This window comes from Apaloderma vittatum, unplaced genomic scaffold (assembly GCF_000703405.1).
Source record: "Apaloderma vittatum isolate BGI_N311 unplaced genomic scaffold, ASM70340v1 scaffold16451, whole genome shotgun sequence".
Taxonomy (NCBI): Eukaryota; Metazoa; Chordata; class Aves; order Trogoniformes; family Trogonidae; genus Apaloderma; species Apaloderma vittatum.
In genome coordinates this window covers 79,638-104,473 of record NW_009698652.1, presented here as the reverse complement: position 1 = coordinate 104,473, position 24,836 = coordinate 79,638, and the positions used below count along the sequence as shown (strand labels likewise).

At 44.3% G+C, this 24,836-nt stretch overlaps 1 protein-coding gene across 2 annotated transcripts in view; it reads right to left on the bottom strand.

Annotated features, from left to right (window-relative positions):
* Positions 1-4,002: 4,002 nt before the first annotated feature.
* The window catches only part of EPHA5 (EPH receptor A5), an 88,972-nt gene continuing 68,138 nt past the window's right edge, over positions 4,003-24,836 (bottom strand). The window contains exons 10-15 of one of the 2 annotated variants that reach the window (XM_009878108.1): positions 24,456-24,517; positions 23,427-23,636; positions 21,444-21,593; positions 16,619-16,812; positions 13,508-13,663; positions 4,003-5,110 (exon numbers count right to left, since the gene is read on the bottom strand). In XM_009878108.1, coding sequence (XP_009876410.1) covers positions 5,005-5,110; positions 13,508-13,663; positions 16,619-16,812; positions 21,444-21,593; positions 23,427-23,636; positions 24,456-24,517 — 878 coding nt within the window. In that variant the 3' untranslated portion in view covers positions 4,003-5,004. The remainder of the gene's footprint in view (positions 5,111-13,507; positions 13,664-16,618; positions 16,813-21,443; positions 21,594-23,426; positions 23,637-24,455; positions 24,518-24,836) is intronic. The other variant, XM_009878109.1, reaches the window with a different exon arrangement.

Genomic DNA, 24,836 nt, shown 5'->3' with positions numbered 1-24,836 from the left:
TTTTTATGCTGAAGCTGCTGGAGCTGACAAACATTACCATTCTCCCCATCATCCCAGCCTCAGCTGTCTGATTCCTCCTCATCGCCTGCAAAGCTATTTTGCTTTCAGCTTCTTTGAAGAAGTATCCTCTTTTTTGTTTTACCCTTAGCAGGCTCTCTGCCTCCACGAAGCTATGAAGGATGCTGCCTACATGAGGCGAGTTAATATTGGTTTTTCCTCTGTCCTCAGAGCCCCTCTGATCCCTCTCAATGCCTGTCACCATCGTGGTCCAGAGGCAAACCCTGGGCTGATGAAGAAAATGCTGCATGGGGACCTGCACGTCAATCCAGAGAATTTATCCAAGTTGCTGAAAACCTCAGTTTTCTAACCCCTTCAATATATAAAGCAGAGTTTCTCTGCCATCCCAGCCTATCATGTTTTTCCCAGCCATGGTATGAGCGTATCACCCATTGACTGCCGTGCCTTCCTGTGACATTGGGACAAGTAGCATCCTCATCTGGGACTCTCCAATTTGTCCTCCAGCAGCGGTCACCTCGCAGGAGCCAGAAGATGCTGGCAGCCCACCACAGTCTCCATTAGACCTTTCCCAGGCTAATCTTTTCCCCCCTTGCCTTTTCCACCTATGGCTTTTCTCATCTCTCTTTAAGGCTGGCCCACATCCCTTTACAGCACGAGGTTGCCCCCAAATCCATGGGGCAGGGGAGGAACGGGGTTGACCATGTGATGGTGGGTGCTCTGGCCAGCCATGGGTCTGCTGAGGGTCCCCTCCGCCAAAAAAAAACAAAACAGAGAAAAGGAGTTCTTGGGAAAAGAAACAAAATACAAGAAATTGCTTTTTCTGAGGGATGGGGGAATGGTGTGGCCAGGGGCTGCTCTGGGACTCAGTCTATTTAGCAGGTGCTTTTCCCCACAAATCAGACTAAAAACCAGATTTCCCCAAAAAAAATAAAATCAGAGGAAGGAGAGAACAGCCTGTAACAAGGTAGTATGCTTTCAAGTGGGGTCTACATACCTTCCTCATTCCAGAGGCCCCTCTCTCCCCCAGAGGCCATGAGATTAGCACCAAGTCTGTGTTTAGGGGAGAGAAAAATAAAGAGAATTTATTTTCCTTTCGAAGGGGGAAAATCCTGAGGCTTTGTGTGAAAGCCAAGGAAATACGCATGCGTATGATCCACAACTGGATGTCGCTGTTAGTCAAAGGTTTTTATTTTTATGAAAAAATAGAAAATTTCATATCTTACACTACAAAAAAAAAACCCAAACCATGTACACAAACGAAATGCACAGAGAGCATCCAAGGAGATGGGGGTGGGAAGGAGGGGAATAAATACAGCAATGCTACAGTCTCCCATGTGTTCAAATGCTGATGGTGAGGAGCTGAGATGGATGCTGCGGCTCTGGCAGTGCTGGATGCACCAGCTCCCACCCTACCTGCACTAAGCAATCACAATAAAGGATTGGAAACTAAGCATTACTCTTAAGACTGCTACTGATGTATCTTACATACGCCTTAACAACTAATTTCAAGACCACGGTAGTCCAAGGAGTCACAATTTCTTGACCACTGGGACTTTCTACATTATATTCAACACTGAATAGACAAAAAAAGTTTTTACCTTCATGTTTTGTTCTTCTCAACATTAACATATAGAAGGAATAAATTAGATTTTAAACTGATATTTTTTTCTTTTAAATCTGTCTTCTTTTTTTAGGCTCAGGTAATTTTTCCAAATGGCAGCTACACAATGAAAGGGGGTCAGTCTACACAAGCCATGCCTGGGGACACTTCCTCTCCCAAAATATAAAACTATAGCAAAAAGAAGCTTTTCACCTCCTAAATCCTTTGAAATCTCTTCCTTGAAATCAGCAACAAAATATATTGGAAAAAAAGTATTTGTTGGACCAGCCACAGCAGCTGCAAGCTGGAAAGGCAAAGCGCTTGGACTTACCGTACGCAGGATATCCACCTACAACCCTTACAAAGAACACAGTAAAACATTACTGTCATCTCATTCTGCTGTACCCTAATACGTAAGCTTATGCTCAAAATACAGAGTATTTGCAGTTCTTGAATGAGAACTGAAAGCCTCAGTTGTCTCTGGAATTTGCTTGTGGACACAGAAGCTGTAACTTTTAGACCCTACTCCTTAAAACACCATTTTATTTTATTTTTAGCTCCGAGACAAAGCCTATTATACACAGATCTGCAGCAAGAACAGCTCTTGAAATAAATAGAAAAGGTTATTAATTTATTTATTGGAGGAACCGAGAAGAGGTGCCTTATTTACAAATGCAGTCTGGCTTAAGAACAGTTTGCTTTCCACTAGTTCATCATTTTGAAGGTTACTCCAGCATCCGGTATGCATCCCAGACATACCGCATAAGCCTTCAAAACCCCACAAATGGTGAAAAGGGGGTTTTGCTGTTAAAAGTCCACAAAAAAGGACCAAACCCAACTCCTCTTGCAGAGCCAACAGGTAACAAATGAGTGGAGATGATGGATGGGCAAGAAGTGCTGCATGTTTGCTAATAGCATCTCTCTTGGTGTGGCCGATGGGTGTGGGCGGCAACTGAATGATTCCTCCCGATGAAACAAGTTGCTTCTGTCTTCCTACAGGTTATTTTCCCAAGAGCTGCAGGCAGGGAGGCACAAACAATCCTAAGACTGTTCTGCTGACAGCTCTAATAATCTTATTTATTATATGACAAATCTCTTTTATGCGCCAAAATGGTTATGTCTTGATTACCACTCCCGCCTTTTGTGGTCCGCTGGCTGCCAAAATGAAACAACGGGATGAGAGATCATGCTGTCAAGATTTGTCAGACCTCGCTCTCCTAATTCTCCTGAATCTTGAGGAGCTTGGTAGCATCTTCCAGAGGAAGAGGAGCCAACCATTTCAAAACAGGCATATATCGCCCGAAGAAGCCCTGCTGAAAGCAAGCAAGCCCTGCTGCCAAGACAAAAACCCACCCTCTCTTCCTTGACCTTTCCCTTTACTTTAGGAACTGTTCTTTGTATGAAATTTCATCCAAAACCTAGGGGGAAATGGAAGAAAAACCTTTGAAAAAGCTGAAGGAGGCATTCAACACCTGCTTCTACCAGATGCGAAGGACACACGTTTTGGCACTGGGTGAGCTCCTTGGGTTCGGCTCTGCAGCCCCGGGGATGAAGGCAGCTGCAAGAAGTCACCATGTTGATGCTATTATCAAGGAAAGATGCTACAAGATGCTACCCAAACTCTAAGGAAGCAACATATCTATGAAAGCAGCAAACACTTGCCACCTGCAGAGCCATTTTTAAATCCTTATCTTTACCAAAGCCTTCACACTCAAAAAAAGCCCAACTTACAAATACCAAATTAACTGCTGATTAATCATACCTACAAATAACAGAAGGAGAGTCCCAAACTGCTTACTAATGAGATTCCCAGGACATCAGGTTGCTCTCAGGTCCCTCTGAAAACAGTACCCACCAGCTTTAATGGACACACTGAAGCCCAGATACAACCAAGTGCTGACCTACACCAGCCTCAGATGGATGGGGCCTTCTTATGCACACGATGCCACTGCTGTGACCCTGTCGGGCTGCTCTGCTCTCCTGCCCTCTCTGCACTTGGCCCCAAAGCGGCCAGGTCCATATCCAAACCAAAAATGCCCAGAGAGACAACCTGCAACAGCGCAGTTCCCCAAATCATCCCACCACCACTCTGGGGGAAATAATGCAAAATCTCCACACTGGACAACCGCGGGCTTGCCTCCACACCGCAGCCCAGGACTTAATCCCCATGATGAGAAGAACAATGGCAAAATCTCTTCCTTCCAGCTAAAACCACCTTGTGGTTTCTCTCATGGGCTTCAGGGACGGGGGCGAGGGCTGCGCTGGGTGACGGCTATCGGGCTGCAATGCCGGTGTAGAGGCAATCCCACATTACCTTTGAGCAGGACTCATACACATGAAAACTGAGGCCACGTTGTTGCTGGGGGTCACCGAGAATCAGATGTTTTACCTTTCTTCTGGATGTTTCCAGTCCATAGCAGAAGGGAAGAAGGGGGGACATCTTTAACTGAAGCAGACTCCTTCTACTTTATATAAGAAATCAAAACTCCTGGAGGCTTTACATGTTGCTCAAAACAAACAGCAGCAAAAATACAAAGCATAACGTAACACAAGTGGGAAACAAAACAAAACAAAAGAGGAGGGCAAAAAAAAACCAAATCAAGGAAAGAGCCCCAATGTTGTACGTGATGCGTAGCAAACTGTACAGTATATACACCTTCGTCATGTGTTATCCTTCCAGAAGAGCAAATGAAAAGAACTTGGTAACACATAGGGAGGAAAAAAAAAAATATACACCCTGTATTGTATTTGCCATGGAGCAAGCAACATGTTTATACACTAGTCTCTATAACTTAATGCTGTGTAACAGCATTTTTTTTCTTCTCTTTAAATTTACAAACCAAAATATCTATTGAGAAATAATCTAATCATATTGCTCTTCAATACACTTCTGTAGACACAACTCGAAGTTAAACTTCAGTAAACTGCAGCTTTTAAGAGCCCAGGAACAGCTACAAAACTTCTCTGCTCAAGTCAGTCCTTGGAAGTATTACCATGTGCTGCTGTAATTCAATATATAAAGGTGCTATATATATATATATATATGTATATCTCCCACATACTGACAACATGTGGTGGGAAGGCTTGTTGTCGTTGTTGCTGAAGCTTAAGAGATGGGTTAACCTCATGTACAGCAGATTCATTTCCGTGTTCCATGCATCTTACATTTACTTCATGAAAATGAGGACACAAATAGGAAGAAAAGGAAAACTTCAGTCAAACACTGCTTTAGAAACGCTGCGGCAGAGGCCAATGTCCTTCAGTTATAGAAATCACTGAATTTCTCTTTTTATCTTTTCTTTTTTTTTTTTTAGTCAAAATAAATCTCAGGGCTAGTGTACAAAGTGCAGGACCGACCCACTTGAGGAAGCAACTTTAAAACCAAGTTACAATGGCACCATCCCATTCACCAACTGGACCTTCATCTCTTGAAGGCTGTTCATTATCTTCTTCTGGTGACCAACAAGTGTCACTCCCAGCCGCCTCAAATCCCTGTGGGAGAAAGCAGACGTTGGTTCCAGGGACCGCTCAGGCACACGCCGCCGCGCACACCACGCGCCACACGCGCTGATGCTGCTGCCAGTGCCTACCTCTTATCATTGGAGGCTCCTAGAGCCAAGTTTAGTTGGCTAGTTTAATTTTCCACTTTTTTTTTTTTTTAATTTAATGGCTGACAGCATTTTGGAGAGGTGATTTGATTCGACTGAGATCACCTCACTGGTCAAGGAGAAAAGCCAGACAGCAAAGTGTTGGCACCATCTTTGGCCAAGGACTCTGCTAGGCGTGAAAAGTCCTACTTCCAAGAGAAAAGCCATGTAAGAACATCTGTGTTGCACTTTCCTCTTCTCCTGGGAGAGGCTGGTATTTGATCTCGGTTACAAGCAGTGAGGAGTGAGGTCATTCCATGCTTCCTTCCTCTTTGGACTAGGCAAAGCCAAAGATACACAATCCTAGAGCCAACTCCCAATGAGAGCTCAACAGCAAAAGCCTTGAGCATAGCCACCACTCCGATGACCCCATTAAGTCAAGAGGAATTGGCAACGCGGCTCTCCTCTAGGCCTTTGCAAATTTTCCCATAAACTCACATTTCTTTTTTTTTTGCTGGGGGCGGGGTATGAATTATAGAAGCCACAGACATGTGTGTTGAGTTGGTCTACTGGGCTGCCATTATAGGAAAGCTGTAATGTAAGAGTTTACGTGAAATGCAGGACCAGGACAAAAGATTGCTTTCTCTGAAGCTCAGCCTTCCAAAATTTAGGTGCATAGATGAAGGTAATCATCCAGGGTCATCTGAGCCATGAAAGTGGCACCTCCAGAGGACAATTTATCCCACTCAAAGACAGGAGTGGGACATGGTGTCCCCTGGCCTGATCTAGTCGACTGCTGGCGTCCCTGGCGACAGGGAGGCTGGATTAAAATGATCTCTAAGGTCCCTTCCAGCCTAGGCCATTCTATGATTCTATGATACTACAGCAGGACTTCAGGTGATGAGACTCAATGACACGTCTAAAGCCAGATAAGGCCATGGGTTATGGCAGAGTATAATCATAGGGGGAAAAGTGTTAACAAAGATATTGTAGGGATAAAAGCTCAGAAGAAACATCATGACAGGTACATCCGTGTTTCCAACACAACACCCAGAAACTGATAGAGAAGCAATTCAACTCAGAAGAGATGTGGTGTTTTGTCTGAGGATTTCCACTAGAGAAACATGAACCCAGTGGTTTCTACCTCCAAGTGGGATTGACCAAACAATGTTTTCGAAGCAGGGCTCTAAGTCTTGCCATATACATATGGCACATACGAGAATTCCAGCACTGCTGACACCATGTGTGCAAGTCTTCTAGGAGAAAGTTCTCCACTGAAAGCCAGCGGGACATAATCTCCTTTAACACATAGATCCTTTTTGGAAGCCACACTGTCAGGGCTGGTGTGTGTGAGGGCTGGGGATCACCAGCAACACCCAGGAGCCCAACCAGAGGCATACTGCAAACCTGGCCTACAGCTCACAGCATGGCTGCATGCTGGACTGCAGGTGAACACATGCAATGACCACCAAAACATTTTCACATAATGTTGTGTGAGCTACCCATGCAGGTATATCTCTCTCAGCAGCTTTATGTTCTAGACAGACACTGCTGCGCAAACACAACCAAACGTTCACATCTAAAATTTACATAGATGAACACTGTTTAGAATAAAAAGCAATCCCAAGTGAAGGCTGATATGTTAACACATAAGCTGGTTGAAGCCAAAAGCTAGATCTGTTTTTCTCCAAGGATTGTCATGCTTTCAGTCTTTTTGATTTGGAAAATGCTAGATTTTCTGCTTCAGGCTAAACATTCCATTTCATTATCGTACCCTTTTTTGGTAATGCATCTCACCGATGCATAGGGGAAATCACAACGTAAGGGGCACAGAGCAAGGAGGTCAGTGAGACACATCAGCAACGCTCCTTACCTGGCAGAGAAAAGGCTGCAGCATCTGCAAAAGGTGTCTACCTTCTCAGGGGGACATGCTTTCATTTCTGCCTCCACTGAATTGTGAAACTAGTTCAGCAAGCCATCTTAATAATGAAGGAAAATGTAGTAATGCTATTGTTACATGCAATTTATTTTATGTACACAGCACAGTTGGAAGTTCACACCAAAGATAAAAAAAACCAAAACAAAACAGAAACAAAAAACAACTCAGTATAGGACCTGATTTTTAAAAGAGCCAACATCCATCTTACCCCTGCTGAGCACTGCTCTGCCGGCACTTTTTGAAAATTCAGCTTTTTTTTTTTTTTACTAGGTAGCTAAAGTGCAAGCTGAGCTTTTTTGAAAATCCAGCATCACATATTTCATAGATGTATCATTTCTGATACTCTTGCATATTATGCAGAAAAAAAATAGCCTGAAACTATGAGAAAGGCATGTATGTCTTGGCATTTCACACACAGCTCCATCAGTCTAATAAAAAAAACACACCCTACTCACTCACAGCGTTTTTTTCCCCTTATAGTATCCCCTTAACTCAATATCCTTGAGGAGTGCCTCATTGATTTACAAGAAAGAAAGAAGAAAAAGAGTTTCTAGTTTCAATCCATTAGCTGCTCACCAGGGGTTCCAGACTATTTTTTCTTTTGAATATCAAATCCTCTCAAATGTGGAGCCACCAGCCAAAAGCACTGGGACTCCTCAGAGAGGGGAAAAAAACTACCATGGGGTCTTTCACCTCTGCAAAGACAGACCAGAAGACAACAGCTCCTGAGCCAGATGCTCACCTAGTATAAAATCAGCAGCTTTATTCAAAAGCCACCTCGTGCGCTGCAAAGCTGGCAACAAAACTTTCCAAAAACTGCCTAGAGAACACAGGAGCGTCAATTCCCATTTTTCAAGCCCGATGTACAGTACACTGCATGCTCCCGTGCATCTAGCGCTGAGGGACTTAAAGTGGCGTAAGGCAGAAGCCAGTTTTGAACAAAATCAAGTGTGCAAACCAACTGGTTTTAGGACAAAATAAAATAAAATAAAATCAACTTCTTTGCCAAGAGGCTGCAAAACAACTGTTCTCAAGCTCCAGTCCACAGCTGTCTGGCTCACATGACCACAGCCGACTGGTAACTTCACTGGGCTCCACAGAGAAGATGCATGTGAGCATCTGCTGGGGCTTTGCAACGGAAACATGCAACTCCCCGCAAGAGAAGGCACAACTAACACCCTGGGGCAAATAACACTTGTGGTCAGGATCCAGGCTGCACCTTGCCATGCAAGTGACCTGACCCACAGTGTTGGGTTTTATGTGCACCGCTCTGGCAGCAGCGTGGCCGCTGCCTGAGTCCGTGGAGTTACGTGCGTCCATGTGCTGTGGGGCCTCCCTGCTTCAAAATACTTGACCCTGTCCCCCAGCAATGAGAAAACTTTTGTTCTTGTTTCAGAGAAAAGTCTCCCCTTTTCATTTCTTTCTCATTCACCTAAGGGTGAAAATGGAAACAGAAGGGATTCAAATCACTTGCCAACACAGTAAAGGCTGACCTACATTGACCAAAACACCAAGGAACTAAAGGGGTGTCGGCTTATCCCAACCAGCCTGTATACAACCACATGCATACTGCTCTCTTACCAGCACCTCTCACAAAAGCCCAGCTGCAAGGTGCCACGGACAACGTGGTATTCCCCTTCCCTGCAATATCCTTCATTCGCAAGGGTTGAATTCACGGTCTCCATGTTATAAGAAATATATTTAAAACATTTTATTTACAAACAGAACTACTTATACACCATGGACCAGTTTGTCAAACACAGTGTAGACTAGGACTGGATTGCCACATAAAATACAACTCCCCTCACCATCCGGTTAGTCATGCAAGCAAAAGGGCGAGGTTCCTGAAAATCTCTGTGACTAGCAGCTGTCAACCTACGACAGATATTTTGTATTTTGCTTCCCAACCAGGCTAGATTTTACCACTCTTCTTCACATGGTGTACCTCTACAATTGCCTGTGCAGACTGTGACTACTCACAGATTTAGTTAGTTGTCAGTTTGAATGAGGGGAACGAGAAAGAACAACCTCAAAGACCTTCAGAAGACGCTAAAAAGAGAGGAATTCATTTGCTAGGAACGTTTGCATGAAATGAGGACTTAAAAAAAATTTTTTTAAGAGTTCACCTGCTCTTATTTATTATTCCCATCCTATTTGTGTATGAGACGAGAATTGGTTTGTTCAGAAGCTGACACAGTATCACAATCTCAGGACTGAGATTTCAGGTTAAGAATAAGCATCTAGAGCAGGTGAACCCTTAAATGCTCTTCATCCAGTATAACTTTTAATAAATAATTTATTTTATTTTAGAAGGAAAAAAAGTATACAATGCAAAGCAACACAGCACATATTATTACAAATATTCCAAGCTCTTCATCTAATAACAAACAACAGGGTGTCCTGAGATTCAGTGAATACAGATCTTTCAAAAGGTGGAAGTATGTAGTCCACATGGTTAGTAACTGGTCCAGTCAAGGGTCAGACTGAAACTCATGTCATGGATCTATCTATTCTTGAGTATTGTCCTGGTAAAGTTATTCTTGCAGTGGATTGAAAGAGCTCCAGACACACTCAAAGTCACTAGGTGGGTCCACAAGTTTAAAGAGCAGGTCTGGTCCACTGGAAAAGTTGCCTTCAAGTCTGATATCCAGTTGGAAAGAGGGGGTGGAGGGTGAGGCTCCACTTTTCACAAGGTGATTCATCCCTTTGCAAGAATTAGAACTAAATGTAGAAATCACTCTTTGTTTGAAAACATACATTTTCAGGTCTTTGCTTAAGCAGGCAGAGCTCAGGACTTGGGGTGATATTCACAGGTTTTAGCTTTTTAATCTCTTGCTTTCAGAAATTCGTCACTAATATTGCTCTTTTCTGGAATAAGGGCATCAAGCCATTAGTTTGAAAGAAGCAGGGCAGTAATCATGATTTTGCTTTGCATGCTGTAGTGGGGTGGGGGGTATTTAAAAAAATGCTGAACATCTACCATCTCAACCAGGTCCTCTAAAGAGGCCACAAGCTGGGCACCCACAGTCACCAGTCCTGTCAGCTTTATGGCCAACTGCTCCTACAGCACTAGTAATCTTTTTCCAGTAGATTTTAGGAATTCTTTACATTCATTATATTATTTTTTTCTGCCTTTTTTGGCAGTGGTTATCCAGTTCTTTCTCCATCTAATTTCCACATCTGTCTCCTACACAGTTTGAATTCGGGGAAGATCATTTTGGATGGTATTTGAAGGCAACCTCTTAAATTGTAAAGAATGTTTTACTGATGTCATTTGGGGAAAGCAAGCTACTTTCAGACGTTCAGATCATCTTTTCACCTGATCCCCCCCAAGTCCCAGCTCTGGAATATACTGAACAGTTGCCTCTATTAAAAATGACAAGGAACATTTAACCTGAATTCTCTTTTGCAGAGTACAAAATGTTTTGCTGTCCCCTTTTACAGGGAGAAAAAAATGAAAAACTCCAGAAAACCAAACCCCCCAGAATATTAACCTTTAAAGAACTTTGTTTGTTTCGGTGTTTATTTTCTGGAGAACCCAGGAGAATCTCATCTTAGCCCACCTGAAGCCATTTCTCTCCCTTTGTTCATTTTAAGGGCAACCTGACAGTTTACATCAGCCCGAGCACATGGTTCAGGTCTTCAACACAGGACACCTCTCGTCTTTTAACAGCTGAGAATCTAGACTTTTGTCTTTTTTTTTTTTTTTTTTACTATATCTGAGATACATAGTCTGGTTGGCTTTTTAATGAAATTTCCACCATCTTCCCAAAAATAGACCTGGATGGGGTCAAGCCTTCTTGCTAAGCCACCACTGCAATGCAAAGGTGCGTGTGCTGAGCTCCTCAAGTTCCGAGCCTGATTCACGCAATCATCTCTGTCCAAAGCAGCTGGGGAGGGGGAATTTATTTGCTGGCATGGATAACTAACTAGTTGGAGCTAGTTTCAACTGAAATGTGAGATGGATTCATGAAACTTCTTTCAGCTTAAAGAAACAAAACAAAACCCCAAAGCTCCCCAGGCTCCGAGGCATCAGCTCCTCTGCACTACTCTGCTGCTGTAAAACCCTGGAAGAAAGCTGAAGCTGAGTAGCTCAGACATGTTGTCTCCACTGGGGCCAGTAAAGGACCAGAGCAGGATGACATTTGTGCTACAGAGAACATACTGGGGGCTGGTGGAGGGGGCCTTAGAGACGGTTTGCAGCTGGTGAGAGTCAAAGCATCTCTGGAAGCTACAATCTTATTTAAAGATTTTTAAACCGACTTGTTTTTCTGGTTAGAACCATAGAGATGATGGATTTCTTGGTGCACTGACAACTGGAAAAAAAAAGACATTTTGAAGCAATTTTTGGGTAGTCAGAAAAGATTTTGGGGGATATTTTTGAAATTTCTGCAATACCAAAGAGTAAATACAGGGAAGTACTTAAGTTTTTAAGTCGAATTAAGGAGATAATTTAAAAATCTGAAATGTTGAATTCAAAAAAATGGAAGGTTAGGAACCGTTTTGCCAGTGGAATGGGATTCTAAGACTGTGTCAGCACATAGTGATGCTAAGGCTGTTGAAAGCCACATAAGTTAACTTCTAATTTACTTTCAAAAATGACCATTAAATTGGGTTCAAACTGAACATTTTTTCTGACCCAAACCAAAACATTTCACTTCTGAGTATTTATTTAAGAGTTCTTGAAATTGCGTGAAATTCTAAAGAGGAACAAACTGGAGGCTTTTGTGAAACTTGATTTTGTTTGATATGATTAATTCAGCCAAACAGCAACAAGTCTGTGATATATTTTAGACAGTTGGCATTTACTACCAGAACTTGCTTTGGTTGTAAGATTGAGGTGGCATGGCAAAGGGGAATGCTCCAATGTTTTCCTTTTCTCTTAAATTACCGCCTCATCCTATCCCTCCTCTCTCCACTTGGCATCTGCATAGGTGTTTCTGCCCCGTGGACTCTGAGCACCCTGGGGATGGACCTCTTCCTTGGTCAATATTTGTGGATAACCCATCCAAACTGAATCCCAAAGCCTGGTGTTTCTGGGCACTGCCATATCAGACGAGTAAGTAGGGAATTGTGGAGTCCTCAAAAGCCGAAGGAATATGGCAGGACAGCTGGGAAATTGCACGTTAAGACTCACAGGCACCCAAAAAAGGATCTAGGTAGAAATCCATGTACCTTCACTCCTCAGACAGTTGCCAGAGAGGATTTAATCCCGAGCACAGGGTTTTCATGTGAATGCCTGAATGCCTGGATGAGTCCAGGTATAAAGGACAAATACTGTGACGTGAGTGGAGCAAATAAAATCTGAGTGAGAGCAGACGTGCTCCTGCACTCCCTCCATGCATGTAGTGCAAAACTGAACTCCATGGAGATGTTACTGATTTGCATTGTATGCAAAGGACCTCCTACTCTGTACAGTGAGCTCCACGACAAGCTCTGTGGCAGACAGGAGAAATGCTGCAGTTCTGTTGGAGTATGGGGATTTTTCTTGTTTTATTCCTAATCCTCAGCACCAATGCTGTATGTGCACTAGCAATCTGCACGTGGTCAAAGAAGCTACAATCTTCTCCAAAGCAGGACGGAGCATAATCTTTCCCATTTTGCCTTAATGCCTGTAGTAAACTAATCTCAAATTAACCCAACTAGAAAGGCAGGCTTTGGGGTGAGTTTGAGTAAGTGCCAGGAGGAAAGCACAGTCATAATTACACAAGCAAGGCCAGGAATTAAGGGTGGAGCATAACAAATCAGCAGCCCCCAGGCATTTACCACATCATTTGAATGCCATCACCTCAACTTCAGTCATACTCACGTGCCAGAACCAGGGGCACATTCAAAAGGGAGAGTCTCGGCCAGGGAGCCTGCCTCTAGAGCTGTGGGTTGTTGGCATCGACTGTATCTAAGCTTATTTCTTCTAATGTCAAATACTGTTACTGCACCTTACTGGGCTTGACTGTCCACTTCACTATGTCCAGATCAACTGTGAAACTAGCTAATCTGGTGTAAAGCCAGTATACTTTAACGGGGACTAGCTACCAGTAGGGTGGGGGTTTATATTTATTGGTAACTCCAAATGATAGACCACTATTATGTTGACAGGAGGGTCTGGCAATCATTCAAACTAAAGCATTCATTTTGGTGAGTACAGGAGCCAAAGTACCAGCTGCTGCCGATGTAGTGACCGTAAGTTTTGGCCTTGTCTGCACTTGTTATCAATACAGATGCTAACAGAGAAACTGCTGACTGCAAACAAAGGGGAATGGTTTCCCTTTCTGCAGCCTCATCCTTACATATTTTTGAATGGTTTGTCTTTCCCCTCTCTGCAATTCCAAAAGTCGAGGTGAAAAGGATCTGGGCATTACTCACTCTAGGGTCACCTGAGCCACAGCATCCATAGAACTGTATCCGTTCTCCATGAAGATCTCCGTATATCGGCCCATTTTGATGGCTTCCAGCCACTCACCCACCGACCTGTAGGCGCTGCTTCCGACTGGACTGTGCTCTACCAGCAGATTTGATACTCTAAAGACAAGCACAGGCAGAAAAAGCAAACAGAATCAGTACTCACATGTACCCAACGTGACCCAGTTCCTTGCATTTTTGTATGGTAAAGATTCTTTTGTTGCATTTTCAGTGATTGCTGCAGCCTAAATGCTCCCGACAGGCTTGATATGCAATGTACTGAATGTACCGCTTCACCTGCAACTTCACCCACTTTTGAGTTAGTTCCTGCCATCTCTGGTCCGCACTGCAAGCAGAAAGAGGAGGAGACGACTGGCGTCCATCCCCATCACCTCTCACCCACAAGCAGGTTCCTCTTCTATCAGGCTCCGCCAGTCATTCCTACTTCCAAGTCTTCGGTTTCATTCTTCCCGCTCTGTTTTCCTTCTCTTCCCTTAAAGCTCATAATTAACTTAGAGACAGCCCAGAGCCTGGAACCAAAATTACATTTCCCAGCAGCGGCCATTAACAGCAGGCTGCTGTTAACACTTCAGGGGCTGCCCCCGCAGAGCCAGGTGGGGGTTTCGGATGCGGGCAGCATCTAGGGAGCCCTGCAGAGAGCAGCAATGCTCCAACCACGCTCCAGCCCTGAAACCAGAGCCAGACTCCTGCTACCCCCACCCTGGCTGAAGATCTCACCATAGCAATTGCTACCTGCTCGGTTATGCCACGCACGGAAGAAGCAATTCAGGCAAATAATAACCCTTCAGCACGGCAGAAACACCAATACAGTACCTGGCACAAGTGATCCATGCCATGTATGGGTCCACTGCCCTACTAATGATGTGCAGAGAGCAAGAGGAGCTTGTGGAAAGTCAGCCGGGGAGAAAAAAAATACATTTGTCCCCTGCTTTGTAAATCAGGACATATATAAGCCTTCCATAAAGATTACTACCCACAGGCAAAAAAACCATTTTCTAGGTCAGCCTCTGAGGGTGAGAATTACACATAAAAGACTTTCAACTGGACAGAGAGCTGGGATATTAGATTATTATAGCACTTCAGAAATCTTCATATATTTTATGAGAGCATTATTATTATTTGTTTATTTAATAGCTACACTGAAGGGTCCAATAAAATCTGAATATTTGCAGTACCAAGAACATAATGGCTTCCCATAACACTTTATACACATGAGGAATTCAGAACTCCCAAGTAATCATAACAAGAAGTGGATTTTCATCACTAATGTCAGGAGGTACCTACTGATATGCACACGCTGTAATGTAGAGAGCGACTTTCTCCCTTATTTGCATTAATGAGAATTTCCATAAAGAATACATTACGTATATAAAAAAAGTCCTTTACAGCTGCTGTATGTTGAAATTATGATTCATTTGGAATTACTATGGTCTGGGCATGGCAATCTATGATTACAGAAATACAGTCCCAAGGCCTGGTGGTTCAGGTGCTCCAGCCACATCAAAAATATCCACAGCAGCTCTGAAAAGAATTTTGGAATTGCATGGACCTGTTGATGGAATAAAACATCAGCAGAGTGCTTAGCAGCTCAAGGAAATGGTTGGTTATTATTTTCCTCTTTTCTGGCACAACAGCTTGGTACAAATGAGTGCATAAACCATCACGTAACTAGCCTGGAAAATCACTGTTGTGAACTGAAAATGAAAGACAAACATTACATATGTTATGCTACCATAAACCTTCTCCTGCAGGTTTGCTGGAACTGACATTACTAATTGCTAATAAGAGTAATTTCTTCTTCAGATAGTAAATGGTGCATGCAAAATAGCTTAAGGAATCTATCTCGTATTTAAAAATTAACTGAGATTTTGTGCTTCTTCTCTTCCAGGGCATGAGATGTCATGCACAGGAACACACCAGCACAGGGACATGAGGTCCAGCTGCAACATGGTCACATGCAGCTGTGCAAGACTCACTCGGAAGGTGTGGAGGCAGATGGGTCTAAGCTCACAACAGCACATCTGCTTTGGTCCACACCACCAGTCTAACCTCATCTTACATCCCTCTCAATCCTGTCCAAGGAAAGCGTCATGTCTTTTCTTTCCTCCTCTGAAAATAAGCTCTTCTGAAAGGGCCTCCTTCCAGTGTTAATCAGGGGAACACCATTGCCATCAGTGAAGCAATGGTGATTTATATTCATCACTCCTTCATGACCTTGCAGGGGACTGAGTGACTAGCAACACAGATGGCTCAGAAGTAATACCTGCATGCTTACAGCAAAAAAAAGAAAAAGCCTCTCCAAGAAACCAAGCCTCTCCAAGAGACCAGTATGGTGGAGACCTCAATACTAAAACTCACTAAAAAAAATTAAAATCTTTTTTTCCCAAGTGCAGCTTTATTTCTTAACCATTCAGATATTTCCTAGCTATTCAGATTCACATTGAACCACACACTGGCTGGTCTATTCACTTAATGTGGTTTTAGCAAACTGTTTGTGTACAGCTCTTTGGGAACCACAGAGATCCTCTCATGACTACTAAGTCTGTCAGAACTGGCGGTGCTGGCTAGCATGCCTGGAAACAGTTGTCAAAGGATGCACTTGGACATCTGTGAGCTTTGCACATCCTCAGAGTTTCCCCAAGAGATGCTCTTCATTTGTGTTACCAAAATAAAGTCAACAGGCAGATAATTTGAGTAGCATTTACTATCTACTTCATGCACTCAAGTCATGGCCTCTCTAACCTTGGGGTAGAGCACAGGTAGCTTTACCATAGACCTATAAATAGCGCTGAAACTCCCGTTTCTGAAAGATAGGCCACAGTAATTTTCTTTGTGGCAGCAGCACTACATTTATAGAGTAATTGAATTGCTCACCTGCCTGCCAATTTCAACAGAAAAAATTGATTCGGGAAAACTCCCTTGGACATAATGAAGCTGGAGTAACGTCTACCCACAGACGGGCACAGGCTAAATAATAAGTGGTAATTCAACCCCAGGGGTGGGTATTCAGACAAGGATCTCGCTCTGAGAAATGGCTCTGGCCCAAGTTTGTACCTGCTCGATGCATTAACCAGCGTCTTCAAGCTGCTTGGGTTACGGATGAGCTTGTCCAACATGCTGACAATTTCGTCAAACTTGGGCCTGCTGTTGCGGTCTTTCTGCCAGCAGTCGAGCATTAGCTGGTAGAGAGCAGCAGGGCAGTCCATGGGACTTGGCAGGCGATAGCCTTCCTCCACGGCTTTAATCACCTGCGGGAGACAAAACATGAGGCTGATGAGTTGCTTTTCTTCCTCTCGTCTTTTTTCCAAACGTAAATTGAGTTAACAGTCTCAGAAAACTTTAGGACTAACAATATGCCCACATAAAATCCCACACCCCTCCAACTCTGCACACAAGAGACAAACCCAGTAAACTGCACTATCTTTCTTATTTTCTATGGGATCAGTTGAATAACTTTATTTTTGGTCACTGCAAAATCAATCTGTAAAGCCAAAGCACTGCTGCAACCAGAAGGCCAGACTGCCAGGTTGCATTTGTTCAAAGCTCAGCTGAGGTCTGTAGGTTATACACCAGGAAACTCCCAGAGACTACTCTTAAGTATGCGAAAAGCAGCCTATGGAGCTTTATGGCATCTTCTTGGAGTGCAGTGATTTTGTTTATTCAGATGTTGGCTTCTTTTTAAATGAAAAGGCATGTGCTAGACCACAAATTTGTATTACAGTAATAAAAGTCTGACTGTATTTCAAAAGAGACTTTGAATGTTAATTGATGGATGGATTCAAGGCAGAGGCAGAACAACCGTCTCATATATCATTCAATACTGTCTGGGTCTAGTCATTTCTTAGTGTGGCCACATTTCTGCCAGGAATTTAAAATGTTAGCCCAAGAGTATGTAAATTAAAAACAGGGGAGAGTTGTTGCCCTGACTTCAAATACAAACCATCTATGGCGCTATATCTAAACCAAGTGGTATGCACATGTGCTGCCTGCCCTCTCAAAAGGCAGAAATTAAAAAATGAGGGCAAAAATTGAAGAAAGCAACTTGTTTCCTGCAGTTTGGGACAGATTTACAGTAGTGCTCCAAGCTCAGCAGTTCTCATTTTGAGCCATTACAATTTTCAGGAGAATGCAGCTCATGTTTCAAGCTACAAGGGTCTTGTGTCCATGCCAAGAGAATCCCGGCATACCATCTTCACGCTTTCTACTTCCAAGACTCCTTGACCAAAAGGACCTGGAAGCAGCTAGTTGTTATACGGAAAATCACAGTGCTCCACTGTTGGACTCCAAGGACTGCTTCAGATGCCATTCATTCTAGGCACCGTCTCACAATCTGAAAACATCCTGTGTTTAAAAACAAGGCTCTGTGGTTAGCATGGAAGTTGTTTTCTTGATGTTTAGTCCTTATACGAGCAGTACAGGAAGAGCCGCATTAGGCTGGCACTGCATTTCAGAAAGCTCCAAAATACAGGACCGCATGGATCGTTTTCAAATCGTCCTCCACCACAAGGCTTTTTGCCAAGTGGAAGAGTCCCAGGAATGAGCCAGGCTGGCTGAGCAGCAGTAGTGGGAACCTCGAACTCTGTAAAGGCAGGCATAGTAGAGGAGTAGTTAGGCGAGGCTTTGTAATCTTCTCCAAGGATAGTGAGCACATCTGAAGATCTGGCCCACAAGACATATAGTCCTTTTACACCCATCTAAGATTTCATCTGTCGGTGGAGCAGCTGCACTGCTCTCCACCCAACCTGCACTTGCAAAGCAACCTCTTCTACAGCCTGGCTTTTGCTCTCAGCATCAGAAGCCGGCTCCACCACACTATGTTATCTGCACTCTCTGTTCTTCACATCATGCTTTTCAGCTGGTCCCCAATATCAAATTTGCAGCTGCCCTATAAAAAAAACGCCTCAGTGGCACAGCCACAAGAACATTATTTGCTGTGTCCGTGTCCATATTTATAACAATAATGGACCATCCTCCAGCTGTAGCAGAAAGAAAAATAGTAGCAAGACAGGGAACAGACCATCTGGCACCAGCTCCGAATATCTGAACTACATCTGCAATGGGGTTATGCATGTTTGATATTCCTGGCAGTAACATCACAATCAATAGCGTTAACTCAATTTACAGGATGCCGTTCGTTCTGGCGATACAATGTAAATGGTATCAAAATACTGCAAAGACCTAGGATGCTGAAATACACTCTTGCATCTGAAGGTGCCCTGGGAGTCTGGCAATAAAAGGAGCAAAAGAAACAAACAACAAAGATTGAGTTACTTGTAGCCATCACAATACAGAGAAAATAAGAAAATGGCACATTTGCTGTTCAATTCATTGGCACATAGTGCTTTGTAAGACTTGAAGAGCTAAAATTTGCACCTATAAGGAGGCATTTTTATCCCTGTTCCTCTTCTAGGCAAACGCTCCTTGCTTACAGATTGGGGTGACTGATGATTTGGGGTGGTCTATTCCAGTAAATCAAAACAACACTTCTAGCTCTGTGTTTTCATAAAACCACCAGTTCGAAGACTAAAATGCAACCACTGATCATCTAGCTTAGCAACCTGTGTACAACAGGCCACAAAATTCCTCTGAACAACTCTTGCCTCAAAGCCTTATCTTGCGGTCAAGTCAAAGCACATTTTCAGAAGGCCATTCAGAAGCCAGCACAAGTTTAAAAGACAGTTTGTAGCTTTTGCAGTTACAACGCTGCATGCACCTCCTTTAAAGCAATCTGGCTGTAACATGATGAGAATCGTTTTGCTCATCACCAACTGTGCTTACCAGAGACGTGCTTTAATTACAAGCCATGAAACAAGAAACTCTCATGCAACAGAGTCCAAAATTCATGTGAGCAGAGACCCTTGAACCTCTGCACGAAAGCCAATGCTGTATCTAGCACCCCTGATTCTTCTGCCAACATGAGCAGGAGAGGAAAGAAACAGAGGAGGCCTTCAGAAGATGCAGAAGGAAGTAATAAATCGCATGAGAAACACGCCACAGCACTGAATTAAGTTTCCCAGGCCATCGCCATCTGGGCACTTGCCACCTGCACAGAGGCAGAGAGGTAACCCAGGCAGTGCCTGAGAAGGAACTAATGCTCATAAATATCTCATCAGTCCTCTCCTTTCTGCTGCTGAAAAAATCATCCGCTTCTTCTGAGGGAAGCATGAGATTCACCCTTTGCCCCCTAGCACACGGAGGCATTTAGGCTTTTCGGAACAGTTCCGCAAAGTGCAGATGTTCATAGCATTACAGTCCAGACAAGGGACTCCCCTGGCCACAGAACATTATTTCACTGGCACCAACCTGAATCTTAGCCTGGCATTTACCGAACAACATCTGTCTTATTCCAGTTCATCAGCATTAAAGATAGTTACAGCGCTCAGTGTGACCAAAAAAGCTTGGCTCTCAATTCTCTGCACAGGCTATGGAAGGAAGTTTCTGTATTTGATTGAGATAAATCCCTGCATAGATGCATGCTGCTTTACCAAACTCCCTGCAAATGTGACAGCCTCAGAAACGCAGAAGCGCTGGGGCATTCATGCCAAACAGTGCACTCGTCTGCCTGGCAAGAAGCATGGCGCAACCTGTCTCAAAGGTACTGCTCATTTCCACGCCTGGACTTGAAGAGAGATGAGACAGCAGCTCAGCATGACAGGTAGTAACGTCCACTGATGGCAAAAGCTCGCAGACAAAACACATGAGAAACAGAATACTCGGACAGAGCCTCTGCTGCCAGCGAAACGGCAGAAAGTCATGGGGAGAGGGATGCTGCTCAAAAATGAAAAAAGGATTAAACATCGGATGTTGTGACCAGAGGAAAGCCATGGCGGAGCAAGGACCTGTTTGCTTTGCCCAGCCAGCAGCAGCATTTCCACAGGCAGCAGGGCTGCAGAGATGAAGTGGGAGGGATGAGGAATGACTCCACATGCAGAGTGGTGTATTACCCCCCTCATCACCGAGCTGCTCTGGTGGCCCTCACCGCATGTACTAGGCTGGCACCCTCAGAAACCTCCACACATCATGGTTCTCAGAGATGTGAAGAGGAAGGAGTAGCCTACAAAATCTGCCAACCCCAGGCTTAAATTTTTTTAGGATTAGGCAAGGACAGATGTTTCTGGTGAGGTCAGGGCAGAAGGTAGCCCTGCAGTAGGATCAAGAGGTCCTTACACAGGCTGGGATCTGGGTCACAATTGGGACCAGAAACAGTGTTCCCAGACATCTCCCTGTTTGGAGATACTTCAGAGGGTGGCCTTGAGGTCAGAGTTTCAAGGGGGCACTGGGGCCCAGGAGCAAGGGGACACAACTTGAAGGGTGCTGCAGAAACAAACCACGAGAGCTTGCATTAGCACAGGCTGACACAACGAGAGCAAAACTACACTCTTGAGATCAGCAATGCAAGGTAAACTGAGACGCAGCTCTCTGGACTGCTGTCACTAGATCAAATCACCCGGCTTTTGTGCAGGGAAAACAAAGCCCTTACCACGACTCTCTTGAGTTTCTGCTTTACGCAGCAGTGGGGGTTTGAAGACACAATTGAAATGCTGCCAGTTTATCAGCATCTATCCCCTGGCAGACCTTTGTCATTAAGCAGAGGAGGAACAGGCTCCAGCTCTAACAGCATTAGTGAAGCTCCAGCGGTCTGCTGGGGGAAGCAGGCTTGCCTCTGTGCAGACACATTTCCCTCTGCGCACAGCCTGTTCTGGGCTGCTGCTGCAAAAAACAGAGCACCAAACAGGAGGATCGTTTTTGTCTGGCGTAGGGGAGCAAAGCCCTTTTCACAGCCGCTCTCCTCCTCCTGTCCCCATCCTGTCTCTCTGATTGCAGAACAAACGCCGAGCCCTCCAAGTCCCATCACGCGGCAGCTCCCGCACGTGCTTACATCTTGGTTTGTCATTTCCCAGTAGGGCCTCTCGCCGTAGGACATCACCTCCCACATCACTATGCCATAGCTCCAGACATCGCTGGCCGACGTGAATTTGCGGAAGGCGATTGCTTCGGGTGCCGTCCATCGGATGGGGATCTTCCCTCCCTAGAAGGGAAAAGAAAAAAACCCACACAAAACAAAACCAAAAAACAGATTGCAGAGGAGGGCAGAGAACATGCAAAAGAGGACAAAACAGCACTTCTTAGAGCACCGAGGGATGTTATTTTCTCTCTGGAAAGAGACATCGAATTTTAAAGTAAATCTGTTTGACAGCATGGGGCCCCTTTCCACATTATCTCAGCCCATAAGCATTTGTAGGCTGCCTACTAATTGGCTGTCCTGAAGGTTTGTTGTTTGAATGCTGTTTGAATGCTGGGACATGTATAGGATCAACATCTCAATTATGTTGCACGGGTTGGTAGGGGAATACAGTTCCTCCGTTTCTGAGAGCGAGCGGGGGAGGAACAGACAGCTCTGAAGCCGACGAAGACTTTGATCTCACGAAGGGTTTCATGCAAATTGTGCGGAAGTAATGCCCTCCCTTTTTTTTTTATTTCTTATTTTTTAATGCAGTCCTGATCCTGCTGAGAGATCTGCGTAGCGGGCACAGAAATCTCTGTGTGCAAAGACCAGCCTGCTTGGCCTCTGCTGTGGGACTGAAAATGATGCCACAGCTGTCAAACATGCTTTGCTCTTTCCTTTTCCCCTTTCTACTATTTTAGAAATCAAACTTCAGACCAGCTCTGAAAAGGAGGAGGGGAAGGGGAGTTTGGATTAAGGAACACTTTTCTCATTGGGTTTAAAGAGTTGTCTCCCTTGATTTATATCAAAATATATTTCACTGTGAAGTCCCTTCCTCTCAGCATTGAGCTAAATATTGGAAGGTCTCACTGAATGCCTCCTAACAGTGTTTGTTATTGCAAAAAGGCAGCATTTGGAACGCGTTTTCAAAGCAAATTTTAAAAAGTCCCTTCTTCCAACAGTTATTTATTCATAGGCTTATCAGCGCATGCCTGAAACGAGGGGGCCAGATTCTCGGCAGTGCCAATTAGCACATGGCAGCACACTGCAGCCACAGCAGGGCTGGCCGAGAGCCCTCCAGCCTGCAGGGAGGCTCTGCTCCAGCCGTGCGCCGAGTGCTGTTGCGGGGCCGTGACTGCCAAGAGCTGAAAGGCCTTTCCCAGATCTCCGCGGGAACTGGGAATGTGACCCAGAGAGCTCCCACCACCTGTAAAACAATACCTTTGGCAAAAAAACCCCACGCTAATAGGACACCTTCAGGCGTGCCAATCACTGCCGCGAATGTTGGAGGCTCTCTCCAAGACTGTGCTGCTGTCCATCCCCTCTCTGCCATGCTGGGGCCATGTGGTCTCATACTGGGATGGGTGGGTTGATGTCAAGAAAGCATGGATCAAAGGTGGAAAGGCTGCAGAAACTCTTTCTCAGATTGGGGTAAATTACCCTCAGCAGGGTAACACTGAGGACAATGTGCATCATTTCTAACAGGCACTACATGCTCACCAATGTTTTAAAAGGGTCAAATTGTCCAGAAGACTATGGGTTTACAATTCTGCATGGATGCCTAAGCAAAGCACTTGCTCTTGTTCTTTCTTCCTCCCTTTGGTGTACACCAAAGAGGACAGAACAGAGCTGGGAGGCAGCATCTTTGCAAAGTTTGCTATTTGACTCAAGTGTTCAATATTAACTTGAAACTCAGTAGTTGAGTTCTGCCTCATTTGGCCATCCCCACCACAAAGTTACAGACATCTGCAAAATTAATCTGGTAACCATTAACTGGTAACACCCGGACAACCCCTCGTGCACAGTTTAGAGGCTCTGGATTTGTAGAAACCTCTTTGCTAGAGAGCCTGAATACCAAAATATAGCACCGAATACACTTTTCCTGAGCTCACTCAGTTTGGTATCCTCATAACTCACCCTGGTTGTGTACGCTGCTTCAGGGTCATCTTCCAGCACCCTGGAGAGGCCGAAGTCTGACACCTTGCAGACCAAGTTGCTGTTGATTAAGATATTCCTGGCGGCCAGATCTCTGTGTACATAACCCATGTCCGACAGGTACTTCATTCCTGACGCGATGCCTCGCAGCATCCCAACCAGCTGAATGACCGTGAACTGCCCGTCGTTCTTCTGCAAAGGGAAGGAGACACTTGATCAGTTCAGAGTCTCTGCACCCTCAGCATTGTGTGTGCACGAATAAAAATGCAAAGGCAAGTCTCCAGGGAAGAAAACCAGGAAAATTAATAATTCATTACTCCCATGCTCTGACCATGAAGCTTTTCAAAGTTTCACTGTTTGGATTAGGATCTCTAGAGATAAAGCTAAGGAGTTCTTTTAGTTCTTTTAACTGGAGATCAAGGAACAAGCTATTTCCACTGGTGACTGATAAAGAAACTGTGTCTGGGAGTGAACACATGTAATTCTGTGTATGAAGGCATGGGGGTGGGCTCTCTCTGAGTCAGATAACTCAATGGCACCAAGTTGTACAGAAATCCTACCTGCAGAGGTCCACATGTGAATAGCTGGGGGCAGAGCCTCTTCCCCATGTTGCCACACCATGTACCAAAACACTTTCCCCTCTCCTTCCTTTTCTAGCTCTCATGTTTCATGGAAAAACTGACAAGTTTGGGGTTTGCCATGATGCAGTGTGGATGTGCTTTTGAAAAATCAAGTTTTGCAGGACAAGTTAATAATTTCCATGCAGTTGACTGCCTTCTAAAATAAACATAATATCCTCCAATTTATTCTTATCTGTTTGTATCGATGCACGCACCAGGTCCTTCATGATGCTGTATAAATATAGATCAAAAGGACAACTTATCTACTCCTGCCTCCAGACAGCATCAACAGCTGGATCAGCACCCAGCAAACATTTTCAGTGATTTTAACCATCTGCAAAGAACCCAAAATTTAATAAAGATCTCCCTGGAAAAAGGATCTAAGTATTACCTTTAAAAATGTATCCAGAGAACCATTCTCCATGTACTCAGTCACTATCATTACTGGTTTGCCTGGAGAAAAAAATGCACAAGTTGGTTACCAATTCCTTTTAAAAACTTTAACAATAAAAAAAAAGCCCTTTCATAATGCACCTGAATATGAATATACAGCTAGGCAACAGTAAATCTACACCGAGACAGTGGTGTCCCAGCAGGATGACAATAGTTTTTGCCAGAATATATGTAGAAATATGGAGATTGAGGAGGAGGGGATGAAAAAGCAAGCCCTAGAACTGTTGAGATGATGTCTAAGGAAAAGGTTGCAAGCTGAACCCAGGCAACATATGTGCAACATTGTCCTCATCTCCATGAACAAGCTGAAAGCTTGCAG